Below are 19,369 nucleotides of genomic sequence, written 5' to 3'. Positions count from 1 at the left end.
GCGGCATAAATGTATTAATTTTTAATATTTTAAGACGAGCCAAAAATTCATCGATTATACATTTTAATAGTAACATTCATTACAGAATCTTTTGGTACGAAGCAGACAACAGCGTACAAATTTTTTAATACGATAAACATAAAATAAGGATGCGTCGCATAGGGTCAGCGGCATAAATGTATCAATTTCTAATATTTTAAGACGAGCCAAAAATTCATCGATTATACATTTTATTAGTACATTGATTACAGAATTATTTGGTACCAAGCAGACACCAGCGTACAACTTTTTTAACTTGATATACATAAAATAAGGTTGCGTCGCACAGGCTCCGCGTAAAAAAAGTATCGATTTCTAATATTTTAAGACGAGCCAAAAATTCATCGAATATACATTTTAATAGTACATTGATTACAGAATCTTTTGGTACCAAGCAGACAACAGCGTACAAACTTTTTCATTTGCTATACATAAATTAAGTATGCGTCGCATAGGGTCAGCGGCATAAATGTATTAATTTCTATTATATTAAGACGAGCCAAAAATTCATCGATTATACATTTTAATACTACATTGATTACAGAATCATTTGGTACCAAACAGACACCAGCGTACAAATTTTTTAATACGATAAACATAAAATAAGGATGCGTCGCACAGGGTCCGCGTCAAAAAAGTATCGATTTCTAATATTTTAAGACGAGCCAAAAATTCATCGATTATACATTTTAATAGTACATTGATTACAGAATCTTTTGGTACCAAGCAGACAACAGCGTACAAACTTTTTCATTTGCTATACACAAATTAAGGATGCGTCGCATAGGGTCAGCGGCATAAATGTATTAATTTCTAATATTTTAAGACGAGCCAAAAATTCATCGATTATACATTTTAATAGTAACATTCATTACAGAATCTTTTGGTACCAAGCAGACAACAGCGTACAAATTTTTTAATACGATAAACATAAAATAAGGATGCGTCGCATAGGGTCAGCGGCATAAATGTATCAATTTCTAATATTTTAAGACGAGCCAAAAATTCATCGATTATACATTTTATGAGTACATTGATTACAGAATTATTTGGTACCAAGCAGACACCAGCGTACAAATTTTTTAACTTGATATACATATAATAAGGTTGCGTCGCACAGGCTCCGCGTAAAAAAAGTATCGATTTCTAATATTTTAGGACGAGCCAAAAATTCATCGAATATACATTTTAATAGTACATTGATTACAGAATCTTTTGGTACCAAGCAGACAACAGCGTACAAACTTTTTCATTTGCTATACATAAATTAAGTATGCGTCGCATAGGGTCAGCGGCATAAATGTATTAATTTCTATTATATTAAGACGAGTCAAAAATTCATCGATTATACATTTTAATAGTACAATGATTACAGAATCTTTTGGTACCAAGCAGACAACAGCGTACAAACTTTTTCATTTGCTATACACAAATTAAGGATGCGTCGCATAGGGTCAGCGGCATAAATGTATTAATTTCTAATATTTTAAGACGAGCCAAAAATTCATCGATTATACATTTTAATAGTAACATTCATTACAGAATCTTTTGGTACCAAGCAGACAACAGCGTACAAATTTTTTAATACGATAAACATAAAATAAGGATGCGTCGCATAGGGTCAGCGGCATAAATGTATCAATTTCTAATATTTTAAGACGAGCCAAAAATTCATCGATTATACATTTTATTAGTACATTGATTACAGAATTATTTGGTACCAAGCAGACACCAGCGTACAAATTTTTTAACTTGATATACATAAAATAATGTTGCGTCGCACAGGCTCCGCGTAAAAAAAGTATCGATTTCTAATATTTTAAAACGAGCCAAAAATTCATCGAATATACATTTTAATAGTACATTGATTACAGAATCTTTTGGTACCAAGCAGACAACAGCGTACAAACTTTTTCATTTGCTTTACACAAATTAAGGATGCGTCGCATAGGGTCAGCGGCATAAATGTATTAATTTCTAATATTTTAAGACGAGCCAAAAATTTATCGATTATACATTTTAATAGTAACATTCATTACAGAATCTTTTGGTACCAAGCAGACAACAGCGTACAAATTTTTTAATACGATAAACATAAAATAAGGATGCGTCGCATAGGGTCAGCGGCATAAATGTATCAATTTCTAATATTTTAAGACGAGCCAAAAATTCATCGATTATACATTTTATTAGTACATTGATTACAGAATTATTTGGTACCAAGCAGACACCAGCGTACAAATTTTTTAACTTGATATACATAAAATAAGGTTGCGTCGCACAGGCTCCGCGTAAAAAAAGTATCGATTTCTAATATTTTAAGACGAGCCAAAAATTCATCGAATATACATTTTAATAGTACATTGATTACAGAATCTTTTGGTACCAAGCAGACAACAGCGTACAAACTTTTTCATTTGCTATACATAAATTAAGTATGCGTCGCATAGGGTCAGCGGCATAAATGTATTAATTTCTACTATATTAAGACGAGCCAAAAATTCATCGATTATACATTTTAATAGTACAATGATTACAGAATCTTTTGGTACCAAGCAGACAACAGCGTACAAACTTTTTCATTTGCTATACACAAATTAAGGATGCGTCGCATAGGGTCAGCGGCATAAATGTATTAATTTCTAATATTTTAAGACGAGCCAAAAATTCATCGATTATACATTTTAATAGTAACATTCATTACAGAATCTTTTGGTACCAAGCAGACAACAGCGTACAAATTTTTTAATACGATAAACATAAAATAAGGATGCGTCGCATAGGGTCAGCGGCATAAATGTATCAATTTCTAATATTTTAAGACGAGCCAAAAATTCATCGATTATACATTTTATTAGTACATTGATTACAGAATTATTTGGTACCAAGCAGACACCAGCGTACAAATTTTTTAACTTGATATACATAAAATAAGGTTGCGTCGCACAGGCTCCGCGTAAAAAAAGTATCGATTTCTAATATTTTAAGACGAGCCAAAAATTCATCGAATATACATTTTAATAGTACATTGATTACAGAATCTTTTGGTACCAAGCAGACAACAGCGTACAAACTTTTTCATTTGCTATACATAAATTAAGTATGCGTCGCATAGGGTCAGCGGCATAAATGTATTAATTTCTATTATATTAAGACGAGCCAAAAATTCATCGATTATACATTTTAATACTACATTGATTACAGAATCATTTGGTACCAAACAGACACCAGCGTACAAATTTTTTAATACGATAAACATAAAATAAGGATGCGTCGCACAGGGTCCGCGTCAAAAAAGTATCGATTTCTAATATTTTAAGACGAGCCAAAAATTCATCGATTATACATTTTAATAGTACATTGATTACAGAATCTTTTGGTACCAAGCAGACGACAGCGTACAAACTTTTTCATTTGCTATACATAAATTAAGTATGCGTCGCATAGGGTCAGCGGTAAAAAAGTATCAATTTCTAATATTTTAAGACGAGCCAAAAATTCATCGATTATACATTTTAATACTACATTGATTACAGAATCATTTGGTACCAAACAGACACCAGCGTACAAATTTTTTAATACGATAAACATAAAATAAGGATGCGTCGCACAGGGTCCGCGTCAAAAAAGTATCGATTTCTAATATTTTAAGACGAGCCAAAAATTCATCGATTATACATTTTAATAGTAACATTCATTACAGAATCTTTTGGTACCAAGCAGACAACAGCGTACAAATTTTTTAATACGATAAACATAAAATAAGGATGCGTCGCATAGGGTCAGCGGCATAAATGTATCAATTTCTAATATTTTAAGACGAGCCAAAAATTCATCGATTATACATTTTATTAGTACATTGATTACAGAATTATTTGGTACCAAGCAGACACCAGCGTACAAATTTTTTAACTTGATATACATAAAATAAGGTTGCGTCGCACAGGCTCCGCGTAAAAAAAGTATCGATTTCTAATATTTTAAGACGAGCCAAAAATTCATCGAATATACATTTTAATAGTACATTGATTACAGAATCTTTTGGTACCAAGCAGACAACAGCGTACAAACTTTTTCATTTGCTATACATAAATTAAGTATGCGTCGCATAGGGTCAGCGGCATAAATGTATTAATTTCTATTATATTAAGACGAGCCAAAAATTCATCGATTATACATTTTAATAGTACAATGATTACAGAATCTTTTGGTACCAAGCAGACAACAGCGTACAAACTTTTTCATTTGCTATACACAAATTAAGGATGCGTCGCATAGGGTCAGCGGCATAAATGTATTAATTTCTAATATTTTAAGACGAGCCAAAAATTCATCGATTATACATTTTAATAGTAACATTCATTACAGAATCTTTTGGTACCAAGCAGACAACAGCGTACAAATTTTTTAATACGATAAACATAAAATAAGGATGCGTCGCATAGGGTCAGCGGCATAAATGTATCAATTTCTAATATTTTAAGACGAGCCAAAAATTCATCGATTATACATTTTATTAGTACATTGATTACAGAATTATTTGGTACCAAGCAGACACCAGCGTACAAATTTTTTAACTTGATATACATAAAATAAGGTTGCGTCGCACAGGCTCCGCGTAAAAAAAGTATCGATTTCTAATATTTTAAGACGAGCCAAAAATTCATCGAATATACATTTTAATAGTACATTGATTACAGAATCTTTTGGTACCAAGCAGACAACAGCGTACAAACTTTTTCATTTGCTATACATAAATTAAGTATGCGTCGCATAGGGTCAGCGGCATAAATGTATTAATTTCTATTATATTAAGACGAGCCAAAAATTCATCGATTATACATTTTAATACTATATTGATTACAGAATCATTTGGTACCAAACAGACACCAGCGTACAAATTTTTTAATACGATAAACATAAAATAAGGATGCGTCGCACAGGGTCCGCGTCAAAAAAGTATCGATTTCTAATATTTTAAGACGAGCCAAAAATTCATCGATTATACATTTTAATAGTACATTGATTACAGAATCTTTTGGTACCAAGCAGACAACAGCGTACAAATTTTTTAATACGATAAACATAAAATAAGGATGCGTCGCATAGGGTCAGCGGCATAAATGTATCAATTTCTAATATTTTAAGACGAGCCAAAAATTCATCGATTATACATTTTAATACTACATTGATTACAGAATCATTTGGTACCAAACAGACACCAGCGTACAAATTTTTTAATACGATAAACATAAAATAAGGATGCGTCGCACAGGGTCCGCGTCAAAAAAGTATCGATTTCTAATATTTTAAGACGAGCCAAAAATTCATCGATTATACATTTTAATAGTACATTGATTACAGAATCTTTTGGTACCAAGCAGACAACAGCGTACAAACTTTTTCATTTGCTATACATAAATTAAGTATGCGTCGCATAGGGTCAGCTGTAAAAAAGTATCAATTTCTAATATTTTAAGACGAGCCAAAAATTCATCGATTATACATTTTAATACTACATTGATTACAGAATCATTTGGTACCAAACAGACACCAGCGTACAAATTTTTTAACTTGATATACATAAAATAAGATTGCGTTGCATAGGGTCAGCGGTAAAAAAGTATCGATTTCTAATATTTTAAAACGAGCCAAAAATTCATCGATTATACATTTTAATAGTACATTGATTACAGAATTATTTGGTACCAAGCAGACACCAGCGTACAAATTTTTTAATACGATAAACATAAAATAAGGATGCGTCGCACAGGGTCCGCGTCAAAAAAGTATCAATTTCTAATATTTTAAGACGAGCCAAAAATTCATCGATTATACATTTTAATAGTACATTGATTACAGAATCTTTCGGTACCATGCAGACACCAGCGTACAAATTTTTTAATACGATAAACATAAAATAAGGATGCGTCGCACAGGGTCCGCGTCAAAAAAGTATCGATTTCTAATATTTTAAGACGAGCCAAGAATTCATCGATTATACATTTTAATAGTACAATGATTACAGAATCTTTTGGTACCAAGCAGACAACAGCGTACAAACTTTTTCATTTGCTATACATAAATTAAGGATGCGTCGCATAGGGTCAGCGGCATAAATGTATTAATTTCTAATATTTTAAGACGAGCCAAAAATTCATCGATTATACATTTTAATTGTACATTGATTACAGAATCTTTTGGTACCATACAGATACCAGCGTACAAATTTTTTAATACGATAAACAAATTAAGGATGCGTCGCACAGGGTCCGCGTCAAAAAAGTATTGATTTCTAATATTTTAAGACGAGCCAAAAATTCATCGATTATACATTTTAATAGTACATTGATTACAGAATCTATTGAAGTTTGCATATTTAGTATCGTGCTATTATTGAGGAATATAGTGCGGATACAGTGCGGAAATTTAGGTCACGATAATGATCGGAATGTTATTTGAAGTAAAAGAACCATGTTTTTATACTTTCTGAATGTTTGAAATACATCAACTATCTTATAAATGTTATTTTATATCTCGCAGACATTGTCATTCATCTTGAAAGAATATTCTATTAAACTTTTAAACAGATAACATTTTCTTGCGAATGCATCTATATAATACATTTGCATTTTTAAGAATCCCTGTAATATAGGTTTTCTAAATTAATTAATATCTCTATTTCTCATTTAAGTTAATTGCAATTATTTAAATAAAAAATGCAAGTTTTTCTTCCTTTCTCTCTCTCTCTCTCTCTCTCTCTCTCTCTCTCTCTCTTCTTTTACTCTCTTTCTATCAAAACTATTTAAAAATTTTAACTAGAACCGCTAATAATTATGTAAATCTGTATTGTTTGATATACTATATATTTATTTATAGCTCAGCCTGAATTTGAATATCTATTTCTAATAGCTATTATTGAAAACAGAGCACAGAGACACTTTTTTGGCTATAATGTTTACATTACTTAATTAAAAAATGCAATCGTATCAAAGCGTGCTCTTTTCTATTGAGTGTTTGAGAATATCTTACAATTATTTTACATCTTACATCTTACATTTAAAAAATTTTTAATTTTTAATTAAGTTATGTAATATGTATGTAATATCTTGCTAACATATTACATTCGTATTTTCAAGCATTTATATTTATATTTTAACAATATCGTAAGAAACATCAATAAGAATCAATATTCTTTATCAAAATCCTAGTTGAGTAAAAATCATTATTTATAATTATAATAAAAAATTATCCAACATGTTGCATAAAATCAAGTAAACTAACATTATTAATTTATATTTGAAAATAAGTTTGATCATTAAAGAGTAAAAAGTTTGTATAGTGTTAAATTGTCGATTAAAAAAATAATTTTCAATTTATCTTGAACGCATTAATAAAAAAAATTTGGAAAATATTGTAGTAAAATTTTTAATAATATAAAATGTAAGTTTGTCTTTCTAAAGAGGTAATAAAAATAAAGAAAAAAAAATTTTATAAATATAAAAATAAATACAGTATATTTTAACTACAAAAATTAATAAATCATATTTAAAATCATTTATTTATTTATTTATTTTATAATCTGTGTTTTCTCGTAACATGCACACTACAGTTTGTTTCACTATGTAAATCCAACAATCCTAGCCATCATTTTTAATAATCAGTATATCTTATATTTCACGCAAAAAGATAAAAAGTAAAAATTTTTCTTAAATCAGTTAATTTGTGAAGCTTGCTTGTGCGTATTTCAATTGTCTATGATATCACTTTTGAGATTTGATCCAGAATTCCTTGACCATACAAACACGATCTGTAGATTAGCGAACAATCATAATTTTTTTGTCCAAATTCTAGCGCCTCTAAGTATTCAAAATCCAAGGATGAATTATTTCCTTGTTGTGGTCTAAAATTAATAAACATTATATCTCGAAATCTTCGAAGAAACATAGCAATATAAAAAAGTTCATAAGAATGCAACAATTTAAATTTTTTACATAAGCAAGAGATGCAACAATTCCCCCACTAATCCTTCGTCCTCTAAAGGTGCCATCGCTGCTTCGCATATGCTTTTTTTCATGCATTCTCTTCCATCTATCCCTCTCCTGTAAATTATCGAAAAATATCAATTAATACATACATATAATTACAACAAAATATTTTATAAAAAATCCAAATAATATTTTAATATGGTCAACATACATATACATACATATTTTAGTTGGTTGTTGAATATGTACATAAAAAATATTTTTACAAAAATCAAACTTTTTCCGTAAATAATGTTCTCCTCCCCCAAAAAATATCTAAATTATCCAAATTTCTGTACATTTCTTTAGATTAAGTTTGTAATCATTCACGGCATGTAACATAAATTCACGCGACAAGTTTTCATACTGTCATCGCGAATATCATTTTCGTCTACAGTGTACGAATTTTCAAAATAGAGAAACAGTTCTCACCTCTCAAATCCTTCCTCTAAGAGTCTGTAGAGAGTCATCCTTTCGTCCCAGTTAACATTTTCGCGACGTCGTCGTGACGAATCCTTGAAGAACTCCGTGAAGAACGTCGCGTTCTGCGGCAGGACGTATTGGAACTGAAAGTTCTGCCCATAAACCAAAGTTCTGCCCGAAAGTTGTACGGGCACTGCGTATCCCACGATGAGCTTGTCGTAAATACAATGCATAAATAAATATATTTGCGCGATAGTATCACGAAAATATTAGATACGCAGTCGTTTACAAGTTATTTTTTCACAATGCCACTTCTTATATATATATCTTATTATTTAAAAATTTTTTAATTTAAATATAATTAAAATCTTTTCAATTAACCCCTTATAGCTACTTTTAATGTGTACATACATCTAAGCGTTTTATATAATAGATCTAAATCAATGAAAATAAAATATTTAAAAAAATACGAACATTTAAAATATAAAATTGAAAATAAAACAATATTAAATTAAATGATCGATGATTTTCTTCCAAAATTTTCTACAAAATAGCGCAAAATTCCAAGCAAGATAACCACGGAATGGGGCAAACGAGTTCGTACATTTCTAAAAGAGCTTAGAGACTCTCGTGCGCGATCGCGCTCTTGAAATATTTCCTTTTCTTTTATCCTCGAAAATATAAAAGATCTATTTCGGACGATCGAGATAAAAGCAAGAGCTTTTCCGGACTTGGTCGGAGGATAAAAAATATGCGCCGCGAGTGGATCTATCGCATGAGAGAAGAGGGAGGAAGAGTAGTTTACTCGCTCGTTCGGCAAAGTTAGACCGAAGAGATGCGGAGAGAAAGGGGAAACGGACGGGAATTAATTTTGTGATTTTCTTGGGTGATAGTCGACGTGCGGGGGAAAGAGCGAAGAGAAGAGGGAGGACACAGAGGCTGCTGAGGAGGAAGTTGATGAACGCCGAGCGGCGTCACACCGCGCTCTCTCTTCATGGCATCTCGCAATAAACATAAAATTTCATATGCGCGGCAGTATCTGGTCGTAAGGAAAGGAATTGACCGCGCGATAGGGCGGAGTAGGACTCGCGAATTCATTTTAGAGATTACGCCCCGTCGTAAATCAATCTCGCGAAACGGAAGAAGGGGAGAAGCTAGCAAATCCGACCTAGCTCGACCGAGCGGCAAGATGGGATAAAACGAGAAGAGTATATCAATAACGACATCTCAGTGGTTATTGGATATAAAGATGCGCGGACGGGGATGACCGCAGCTCGTACATTTCCGGAAAAGATCGATGAGTGACCGGAATAAATGCGAGAGAAGAGACAAGAATGCGTTTCGGAGTAAGAGAGGTAGCCTAGCTTAGAGAGAGCTTGCAAGATATCGATCGTAATATCGATTTATCGTTTTACGAAATTGAAATTAATATTATAGAAATATATAATATTATATATTTGAGAGTTGTATGAGAAATGTGTGCGAAGATTTAATTGTAATAAACGTGCAGCTTGAAATATTATGGGGAAACATTCTTGATGTGTATTCGAAATAAACTTTACCAGCTTTTTCCAACTACCTATGTCATTTTGATGGCACGCTCTTCGTCTCCAAGGGAAGATCTCTATCCTTATGCTATTTTCGCAACCTGCAGATGACAGAGGAGCTACATACAACTCTCTGGCGACTCGCCAAACCTGTCCTTTCTCTCGCATTAATTTTTATGACGCGCGAGGCTTCTACTTTGCTTAGGTGCTTCGTATTATTTATGCAAAAGTTAACTGACATTGCCAAGATGCACTCCCAGTTTTATGTTGTTACTTGGCATTTTCCTTTCTTGAGAAAAACATTATGAGAATATTAACAATCAGTATTTGAATTTTAATGATGTTTAATATTTATTTTTTTTAAATAATTTATTTTATATTTAAAATTTTAATATGAAATTGATAATATTAATAATATTAAATTAGTAATATTAATAATATTAAATTAGTAATATTAATAATATTATTATGGCTATTGATATATATTATTGATATACATATAACAATTCAGATTTTGTCGGTGTATTCGCTGCATAACACATTGTACAATTTACAAAATAACTGCGCATCTAAGAAGAATACTTACTTAATAAATTTTTCATCTAAAAAGGCATGTGAGCAAAAATTATGTTTTTAGAAAAGAGATAATTTAAAATTTCTATTCGTTTTTTCTGTTACATAATGCTTGTTTTCATTGTAATTAGGCTTTTACGCTACTCTCAACATTAAATCTTAAATAATATTCTTTTGACACATGCGCAAAGTTAATACAGGATTTGAAATAATTTTGACTCTAATTTTGATTGATAATTTCGATTAATTTTTTTATACCTTAAAATGTCATGGTGTTTTGTCCAAGTTTTTCTGTATTTACCAACAAAACATTTCTTCCCCTTTAATGCCTCGTTAAATAAGACGAAGAAGAAACAAAAAAAATGTAACAAAAATATCTTTGTCATATCTGTGCACTATACTTGAACAAGTCTGCTTTGTGCAAAATCTTAAAAATAATTAATTACACATGATGTCGAAAATTCTTAAAGAGCGTTTTAATATCTCTGATAAGAAAAAAATCGAAATCGTTTAAAATATTTATTATCAAAACAAAAAGATTTTTTTATATATATTAATAACATATAATTCTTTCATATTTCTTTCGATTGATTTTTTGCACCGCAAATGTCTCATTATTGTCACTACAAATTGTGCAACATTTCTGCTAATGCAGCGACCTGGTTGCATCGCGATGAAATCTGAATCTTTTCTCATGAGAGATGGACCTATCCTCTTCTACTTGTAGAAATCAAGACGCGCGGTTTGCGGAGAGATCGATATCCCTATTCTAAATATCTTCCCGCCGGGGAAAACGAACGTAAAACTGCGCCCGCAGAGCGTCTTTCGTTCCCTTCTACAATCGCTACCGTATTTTCGGAATGCATTTACATCAGGAATCTCTAGAGCTCTCGAGAACGATCGCGACGCGTTTTGTTTCAACAATCCCGAATGTTTACATGGGAATTTATCTTTATTCCGGATATATTGCGCATTTGTTTTAAAACGTGCGACGGGAATACCAATTTCCAGAAGAAAATACAAACGTTTCTCTCTCTCTCTCTCTCTCTCTCTCTTCTCTCTCCCTCTCGTGTTAAAATTGGTACGGGGGAGCCAAGAGCTTCAAGCTTCTCTCGCGATATTTAACGAATATTGTAATCCGGTATCGCTTCATCGAATACGCAATAAAACAAAGGCATTCGTGAAATGTATTCGAACTGCGCTTTGTGATCACGACTCGCCGCATTTTCCGCTAGAACGATATTACTTACGGGAGATGTAATACCGCGCGGGAATAACGTTGAACTGAAAGGGAAGATTTACCCCGACATTGCTTTCTCTCCTTTGCTCGCGTCGCAAATCACAATCAAACCTACCCTCTACCACCCCCGACATCATTTCTTCCGCGAGTTTACACGTGCGGTGACCCGAAACGCGCTCAATCCGCTTTCCCTCCTTTGGTCGCCCACAGTTTTAAAGTAAACACTCAAATATTTACAATTGTCGCGCTACTTCTGGGATTAAAGACTCTCTTTCTCGCGAAAGGGGGGCAATCGACAACTATTATCTCACGTTATAAGTAACGCGAACAATTGATGTCGATTCGCTTCGTCGTTCTTTATATCGGTACCGTATATTTCGATGTCCCTCTACGTGCATCGACCCGAATACAATTTGCCTTTTTCATATTTTCTTACGTTTTACATTGTGCATACGGAAATTTTTATTTCTTCTTTTCAAAAAGTGGTATGAAAAAAAGCGAAGCTGAATGCAAACAATAATATTCGCGTACTGCCAAATTCTGTTCTAGAGAGCATCTCGCGTTTTCTTTTGATTATTTTTATACTTAGTGTTTCATTATATTTTCCCAACATTAGTAAGAATGTCATAACTTTGTTTAATAAAATATTTCATAATACTCCAATTATTTTAATAAACTAATTTATAATAACTCAATCATATTTCACTGACTCTATTTCTTAACATCAAAGAAGCATATTATTTCTATTTTTATTATCATTTTGTTATCGTTATAATTCTTATTTCTTTTTCATTTTTTCTGCAACATAAAAATATATTTTCAAAAGAAGCAACGAGAGCTCTAAACAAACATTGTGCATTAAATAAAGAAAGAAATATAAGAAATAACAAATAATAATAATGTACAAAATAATAAAGATAATAATGTGTTTCTCTATTATTAAAAAATAAAATTGCAACAAAAGTAAAAGAAAAAGCTCTTTCTCTCGCTCTCTCTCTCTCTGATATTCATTCATTATCGATTATTTCTTCAACTATTTTTAAAACCATTTATTTACGTCGACTAGATACTCTACGGAGTTTTTATTTAATTTCCTTTAAGTTTTCTCCTCCTTTAGGAAAAGAAAGAGAGAGAAAGATAGAAAATATTGCCTAATAATCGAAATCTTGCTGAGACAGTAAAACCAAAACAAACAACTCGACACGACATCGAGCCTCGTCTTATATAACGCCAAAATTTTTGTTTTGCTATCGTCATTGACTCTTAAAGCTATTAACTTACAAGGAAGATTAAAAATCTTCGAAAAAACTTACACATTAGAAGGTCACAATCACATATGATTATTAAATAATTTCTTTGAAATTATCCGAAAATACATTCTACATCTTATTCTCTTATAACGGAATAATATTCAATACGATTGTTATAAAAAAACATTTTATAAAAAATAATTTTACTCTGATTCTTTAAAATGTTGTAATTAAAATTAGTAACAAGTTATTAATAATATTAACAAGGGTATCAGAATTTGAATTTAAATACAAGGCATTATTAATACACGAATATAATCTAACGTATATAATTGTTAAATTGAATAATTTTTATACTAAATAAACTTGTAACTGCTTAGTAATAGAAACATCTTATTTATCTGTAAAATTTTGAGACCTGCTATTGTATAATAATTTATTATTTTGTTTAAATAAAAAATTTTGTCTGATGTATAATTGATTATTATACAAATTTTCTTATATATATGTACACACACACACACACACATACATACACACATCATCATCATAATTTTAAAAATGCGCATCACATTAAAATTAAAATAAAATTATTCATTTTTTACTGCTTTCTCAAAATTTTGTGAATACGTAAAATTTGAAAAAATAAAATCGTACAATTTTTAAAAAAGATAGTCAAAGTTATCGCCTCAGTTCTGCTGGGCAAGTGACAATTAAGAAGACCCCTTATATCCTGTACATTCTTACATCCTAATAATATTAGAAATGTTTGGTTGTCAACACAATCTCCCCTCTCTCCGCGGTAGAGTATGCGCACGTTTTGTGACAAACAATGCGTCGGGATATGTGTGCCAAACTTAAAACTAAACAGGGCCCACATGTAATTGCACACCCAGATATGATTCCCTGGGAGATATCAGACTACCTGAAAGCACATTCTCCAATTTCTTATTTATAAAGAAACTGTATCGATACTATCCTTATCGAGAAACTCACATGGTGATAATGTTATTTTAATCTCGATTCTTACAAAATTTTAATAGTTTTATTTAATTATCGTGCTCTAAACACTACAGCTGTGTATTGTATTTCAGTTTGAATTTAAATGCAAGATTTCTTTGATCAATTTTCGTGATTATTAAATTAAATAATATATATTATAAGATTTTGTAGCCATCTATCGGCCGACACAGCAAATTATCCACCGATTGTGAAATATCGCTATATAGGGTATCCGATAATAATCGCTCCATAATAATCGCGCGCGACAAAGAAAATATTGCGCCCAGCAACTGTTTAATAGTGGAATTGTCTCTCCTCGCTTGTGCTCGCGCGGCTTGGGCGCGCTCTTTTAATTAATTTTTTCTTAATTATTGTGAAGATTACAAGAGAAGATTTTCCTTGTCAATTTAATCCGCACTATCTGCACACGATGGATGGGGCGATTATTATCGAACACTCTGTATATATGTATATCGATAAATGTATATATAATCTCTCTTTTTATAAAGAAATCGTGTTGAACACGGACATTGTCGACAAACATTATAAATATACTTATATCCTCGAAAAAAAAGGTTAGACTTTGCTAATATACATATTTTATAATATAGACTACAAACACACACACACACAATTTTCAAAAATGCGTAGACTTATCTGTTCGTCATCCTAGATGTTTATTTACGCGACTCAGTCGAATCTTGCATATTTAGTATCGTGCTATTGTTGAGAATGCAGCGCGGAAATTTCAGGTCACGATAATAATTGGAATGTCTATATTGAAGCAAAAAAGCCATGTTTTAACTTTCTGAATGTTTGAAATATATCAACTATCTTATAAATATTATTTTATGTCTTGCACAGACATTATCGTTCTTCATCTTGAAAGACATTTCATTAAATTTTGAAACATATATTTTCTTGCGAATGCATTCATATAATATATTTGCATATATAAAAATATTAGGCCTCGAGTCATGTACTTATTTTTAAATAATTCTTAATTAAAACCTACAAATTGTCACAGAGGCAATCTTCCTCTACACAGTGGAGTGTATGCACGTTTTATTCTATGTACAAAAAATATGTACTGGATATTGCATCGTTCTAAAAATAGGCCACATATAATGGTTTATGGGTTCCCTAGGAGATATCAGACTATCCGAAAGCATATTCTCCAGTTTCTTCTTTATAAAGGACTATATCGATACTATCTCTATCGAGAAACCTACGTCGTAATGATATATCTTAATCTCGAGCATCAAAGTTACAATTTAATTTAGTTAATGAAATCGTATATAGACATTTTGGTAATTTATTGAATTTAAATATAAAATTCTTTCATAAAAATTTCTGTAATTATTAAATTGAATAATTTATACACTATAAGATATTTACTATATATTAGATTAATAGAATTAAAATAAAAGTACCAAAATAAGTATATCGCTGAATTGAAAAAGATTTACACGCCGACCAAATACTTTACGAAATTTTTGTTTAATTTCTGTTAAGTTTTCTTCTTTTTAAAGAAAGGAAAAAGAGAGAGAGAGAAAAAGAGAGTGAGTGTTATCTGATAATCGAGATTGCTAAGGCAGCGAAAATCAAGATAAACAACTCGTTATGACATCGAGTCTCGTTTTATCTGCCGCAAGGGGAAAAACTGCGGCTAAAATTTTTCTATTTAATTAGAGAATTTGAGGACGCTCTGGCGCAAGATAAAACTGCAGTTAATTATCAATCGCGTTCTATAGTGTACATCGCGTCGAGATATCTCGCCATTTGAATTTATTCTTCTGCTTCTCGCGCTGTCAAAGACATTAACAGCACTATTACCGACTTCTGTGCTAAAATTATGCTTAATAAGAATTTAGCGCATTTTGTCACCTTGCTCACGAAATTAATTTAATTCCACTGTGTGTTAATCGAAATAGTTGAAATAAGTTTGTAGAAAAGGTAAGACATTACACATGTGTAAAACAGCAATGTGTATAATGTCTTTTTATTTAAACTTTTAACAATTAAAATTATAAATTAATCATAAATAATTCTCGTAATGATAATAAAATCTAATTTGCTGATCGATAGTTTTGTCAACTCGTATAACATATATATATATAATATATATTATTATAGTAGGTATTATTTTATAATAAAATATTTGAACTTGCATAACATATTTTATTGTAGTGTGTAATAAATTGCAAGATATATTTCTAGCGTGAAAACGATTAAGTATCTGCGCACGTTTTAATTAAATTGTCACTTATTAGTATGCAACGTTTGAGATATCATGTTACGCCGAACTACGCAAATTAAATTCTCACTTAACGATTAATGCTGAAACGGTGAAACACACAGTAAAACTAAACTGTGTTTAAACCAAAACTTGTTCAAGAAATGTTTCTTTGAGCATCGAGACGGAAAGTTTATTACGGCGAATCCACACTGCAAGATAACTACAGAAATCCACCACAATGTGGAAAGTGCCATTGGCTTGTTGGATGGAGGATAGTGTCGCGATATATAGAATACGTGTCTTCGAAGAAGAGATTTACTATATGTCGCTCGGTTCAACCATGCGGAATATTACATTCTGAGAATCGTAATTAGTTAGTGCGTCCTCTAAGGGAAATATTCAGCGAAATTTTCAAATATGCGCACAAGGAGAACTTCAAAAATTAGTTTCTAAACTAATCAGGAATCTCTCTTCAACTATTCTCGACGCGAAGAATCTCGCTCTGAATATTTGAATAATAAAATTACAATAAAAATTAACAAAGCGATATTTTTAATGGCTTATATTCAAGAAATAAGATTTTCTTTTAAAGACTAAAAATGTGTTTAGAGATTAAAATACCTTGAATGTTCCTCCGTATGGATAAACAATCGGCGGTGGATATAATATCTGTCTTCTCTGTCTGGAAGCGAAACTTTCACCTTTCCAATCACATAATATAAGAAAGATGAACGAAAGTATCTTTTTCGCCATTAAAACCTAACAAGAAATAAAAAAGCATGATACAATATAATTTATTTTGTTTCATACAAATTTTTTCAAGCATTTATTATTTTTTTATTTAAATGTGAATATTTACACTTTTCAATATTACTTCTCTTTTATGTGTCTTTTACATGCCAGTTTTAATAGTAATATAAGATATGTATATTTAAGAAAAATATTCATTAAGTTAAGTGCACGAAATGTTTTCAACTCACTTTTTTAACTTTTGATTCAATAACTATCAATTTTCGATCGAAAGCTATACTGTCTGCATAGTTTCACATTCATCATTTATTGCATTGCTTTTCGTTTAAAATTGCAATGGCTTTTTATATGAAACTCACATAAAAAATATTATTTAAAATTGTTTTATGTTTTATATAAAGTATTTTTTCTCTTTAAAACCGTATCTCTCTTTGAGACACAGAGTTACTCATTAAAAGTCCATATCACGTATTCGTCTACAAACAGCAGGATAATGTTACTTTACAGTGATAGAGTATGTGTAACGCAAAAAAGAAATTGAATTTCATCATCATTACACACAGTAATCATATTATTCGATGCCTCTACTGTTGATTAAAAAAAAAAGATAATGAAAATAGGAACTTGTATTTTTATATTATTAACAATCCTTTATAAATATGTATAAAGTTGCATAAAAAAGAAAACTGCGTAATTTACTTTTTCTATATAAAAATTGCAGACTTTGCAGCGAGAGAGAATCTGTACGCGGTAGAATCTCTTTTATTATTAGAGACACAGTGAATAAAATCGAAGATCGGCTTATACAATAATCTTTACGTTTCACGACTCTCGCGGTGTCGCACTCGCCCGAGTCGGTTCTATTGGATTCCACGGAGGAATAAGAAGCGAAATTCACGAGCACAGCAGCAAATATGCCATAATCCCGAAGTCGAGAGAAAGAGAGAGCGCGATTCTCGAACCCCCGCGTCGTATTCTGCGGATAAAATGTACGCTGCCCAAGACGAGTGAATTCGTATTCAGGTGTGTGACCCCGCGGGTGGCCGGCGCGTTAAATATAGCTACTTTTATCAGGGGTGCGATTTATGACGGCTTTTATGGCCCGCCCTGTATAAGTATCGCTCGCACTTATATAGCCGAAAAAGGAGCGGCTTGCGACTCACGGTAAATAACTCGCCTGACGTCCGGAAAAGTCCTTGGGTCTCTCTTTTTCTCTCGAAGGGGAAAGACCACTTGGTGGTCGTCCTTGGATTCGTCTCTCGTCTCGTTCGCCGGCTTGTTTTTCTCTCTTAAACTCATTTCTTGGCAAGTATTATGTCACGTTACACTAAAAACCTTACTTGGGGTTTCTTCTCGCACGCCCGAATACATAAATTTGAATTCGAATAAATCGCGTATCATTTCACGCGCGAAGAGAGTGGACCCTTCTATTTATTTCTTGGGAAATATAACGCAAGATCGTGAGCTTCACATTTTTTTAACGCTTATAAATTCTGCTTCGGTGAGATAAATTTGACTCTCGACGCGTAAATCGCGAGAGAGTTCGCGGTAGAATATATTATAAGACCAAGGCAAAATGTGTTTATAGAAAAACTTTGAATAACTATATAAACTTGATGAAACATACATCTAAAACAACGTGTATAAAAATATCGTGTATAAAAACATCCTGAAACCCACGTAATACCGACCGTAATAGTTTGTAGACAACATGCGTTTCTCCTCCGGTGTGTGAGCGTATCTCTAATCTTACGACCGAGAACACAGTAGACTCTTGCTGCAGAAGTGGCGCATATACGCACGCCTGTCTGACTCTAACCGGCCGCTTCTACTTCCTCCGCTTCGGAACTCCTATAGCGGCGCACGTGGCCTGCCTCGTGGAAATTAACGTAAATTCGCAGAGCCGCACGAATTGCTTGCTCAGCGAGTCGACACCTGCGATGAATTATAGTCAAATACGCTCAAATAATTTTCGTGCACGACGGACGGTCGGGACAACCGTGGCCAGAAGAGGATCCAGAGGATGCTCTTGAAATTAAACAGTTAATATCTTTCAAAATTTCTCTCTTTCTCTCGATTTTTGTCGTTTGTTTTTTAAAAAACAAATTAGGCATTTCTACTACACAATCGCACTATTAAAAGTTTTTTTCTAAAATAGCGTGCAATTTCTAAATAATATATTTCGAAATTTACAAAAATAAGACAATTGTGTTCGCTTTCTGTTATAAAAGAGTTTCAAACATTTTATTGAGTGTTACATACACATAGGTAAGCTCTCT

General features: G+C 31.9%; 2 protein-coding genes across 3 annotated transcripts in view; one reads left to right on the top strand and one right to left on the bottom strand.

Annotated features, from left to right (window-relative positions):
* The window catches only part of LOC145938035 (uncharacterized), a 190,277-nt gene that overhangs the window by 121,504 nt on the left and 49,404 nt on the right, over positions 1 to 19,369 (top strand). The gene's annotated exons all lie outside the window — the stretch shown is intronic.
* Positions 7,777 to 17,093, bottom strand: LOC145938524 (uncharacterized). Its single transcript, XM_083042227.1, has 4 exons — positions 16,962 to 17,093; positions 8,499 to 8,701; positions 8,034 to 8,141; positions 7,777 to 7,942 (listed from the first exon to the last, which is right to left on the bottom strand). The coding sequence occupies exons 1-4, from the start codon at positions 17,091 to 17,093 to the stop codon at positions 7,795 to 7,797; spliced, it is 591 nt and encodes a 196-aa protein (XP_082898353.1). The 3' UTR covers positions 7,777 to 7,794.

Source organism: Prenolepis imparis, unplaced genomic scaffold (assembly GCF_030444845.1).
Source record: "Prenolepis imparis isolate NDT839.2.m4 unplaced genomic scaffold, iyPreImpa1.0 SCAF_7, whole genome shotgun sequence".
Lineage (NCBI taxonomy): Eukaryota > Metazoa > Arthropoda > Insecta > Hymenoptera > Formicidae > Prenolepis > Prenolepis imparis.
The sequence above is the reverse complement of the archived record's forward strand: the minus strand, read 5'-3'. Positions and strand labels throughout refer to the sequence as shown.

What these genes read in the sequence shown, in the direction of transcription:
- LOC145938524 (XM_083042227.1), bottom strand. Translation starts at nt 17,093, where the DNA reads ATGGCGAAAAAGATACTTTCGTTCATCTTTCTTATATTATGTGATTGG. An exon ending in TTAGAGGAAGGATTTGAGAG is followed by an intron (nt 8,142 to 8,498) that starts GTGAGAACTGTT and finishes GATAATTTACAG; the next exon opens with GAGAGGGATAGATGGAAGAG. An exon ending in TTGTTGCATCTCTTGCTTAT is followed by an intron (nt 7,943 to 8,033) that starts GTAAAAAATTTA and finishes TATTAATTTTAG; the next exon opens with ACCACAACAAGGAAATAATT.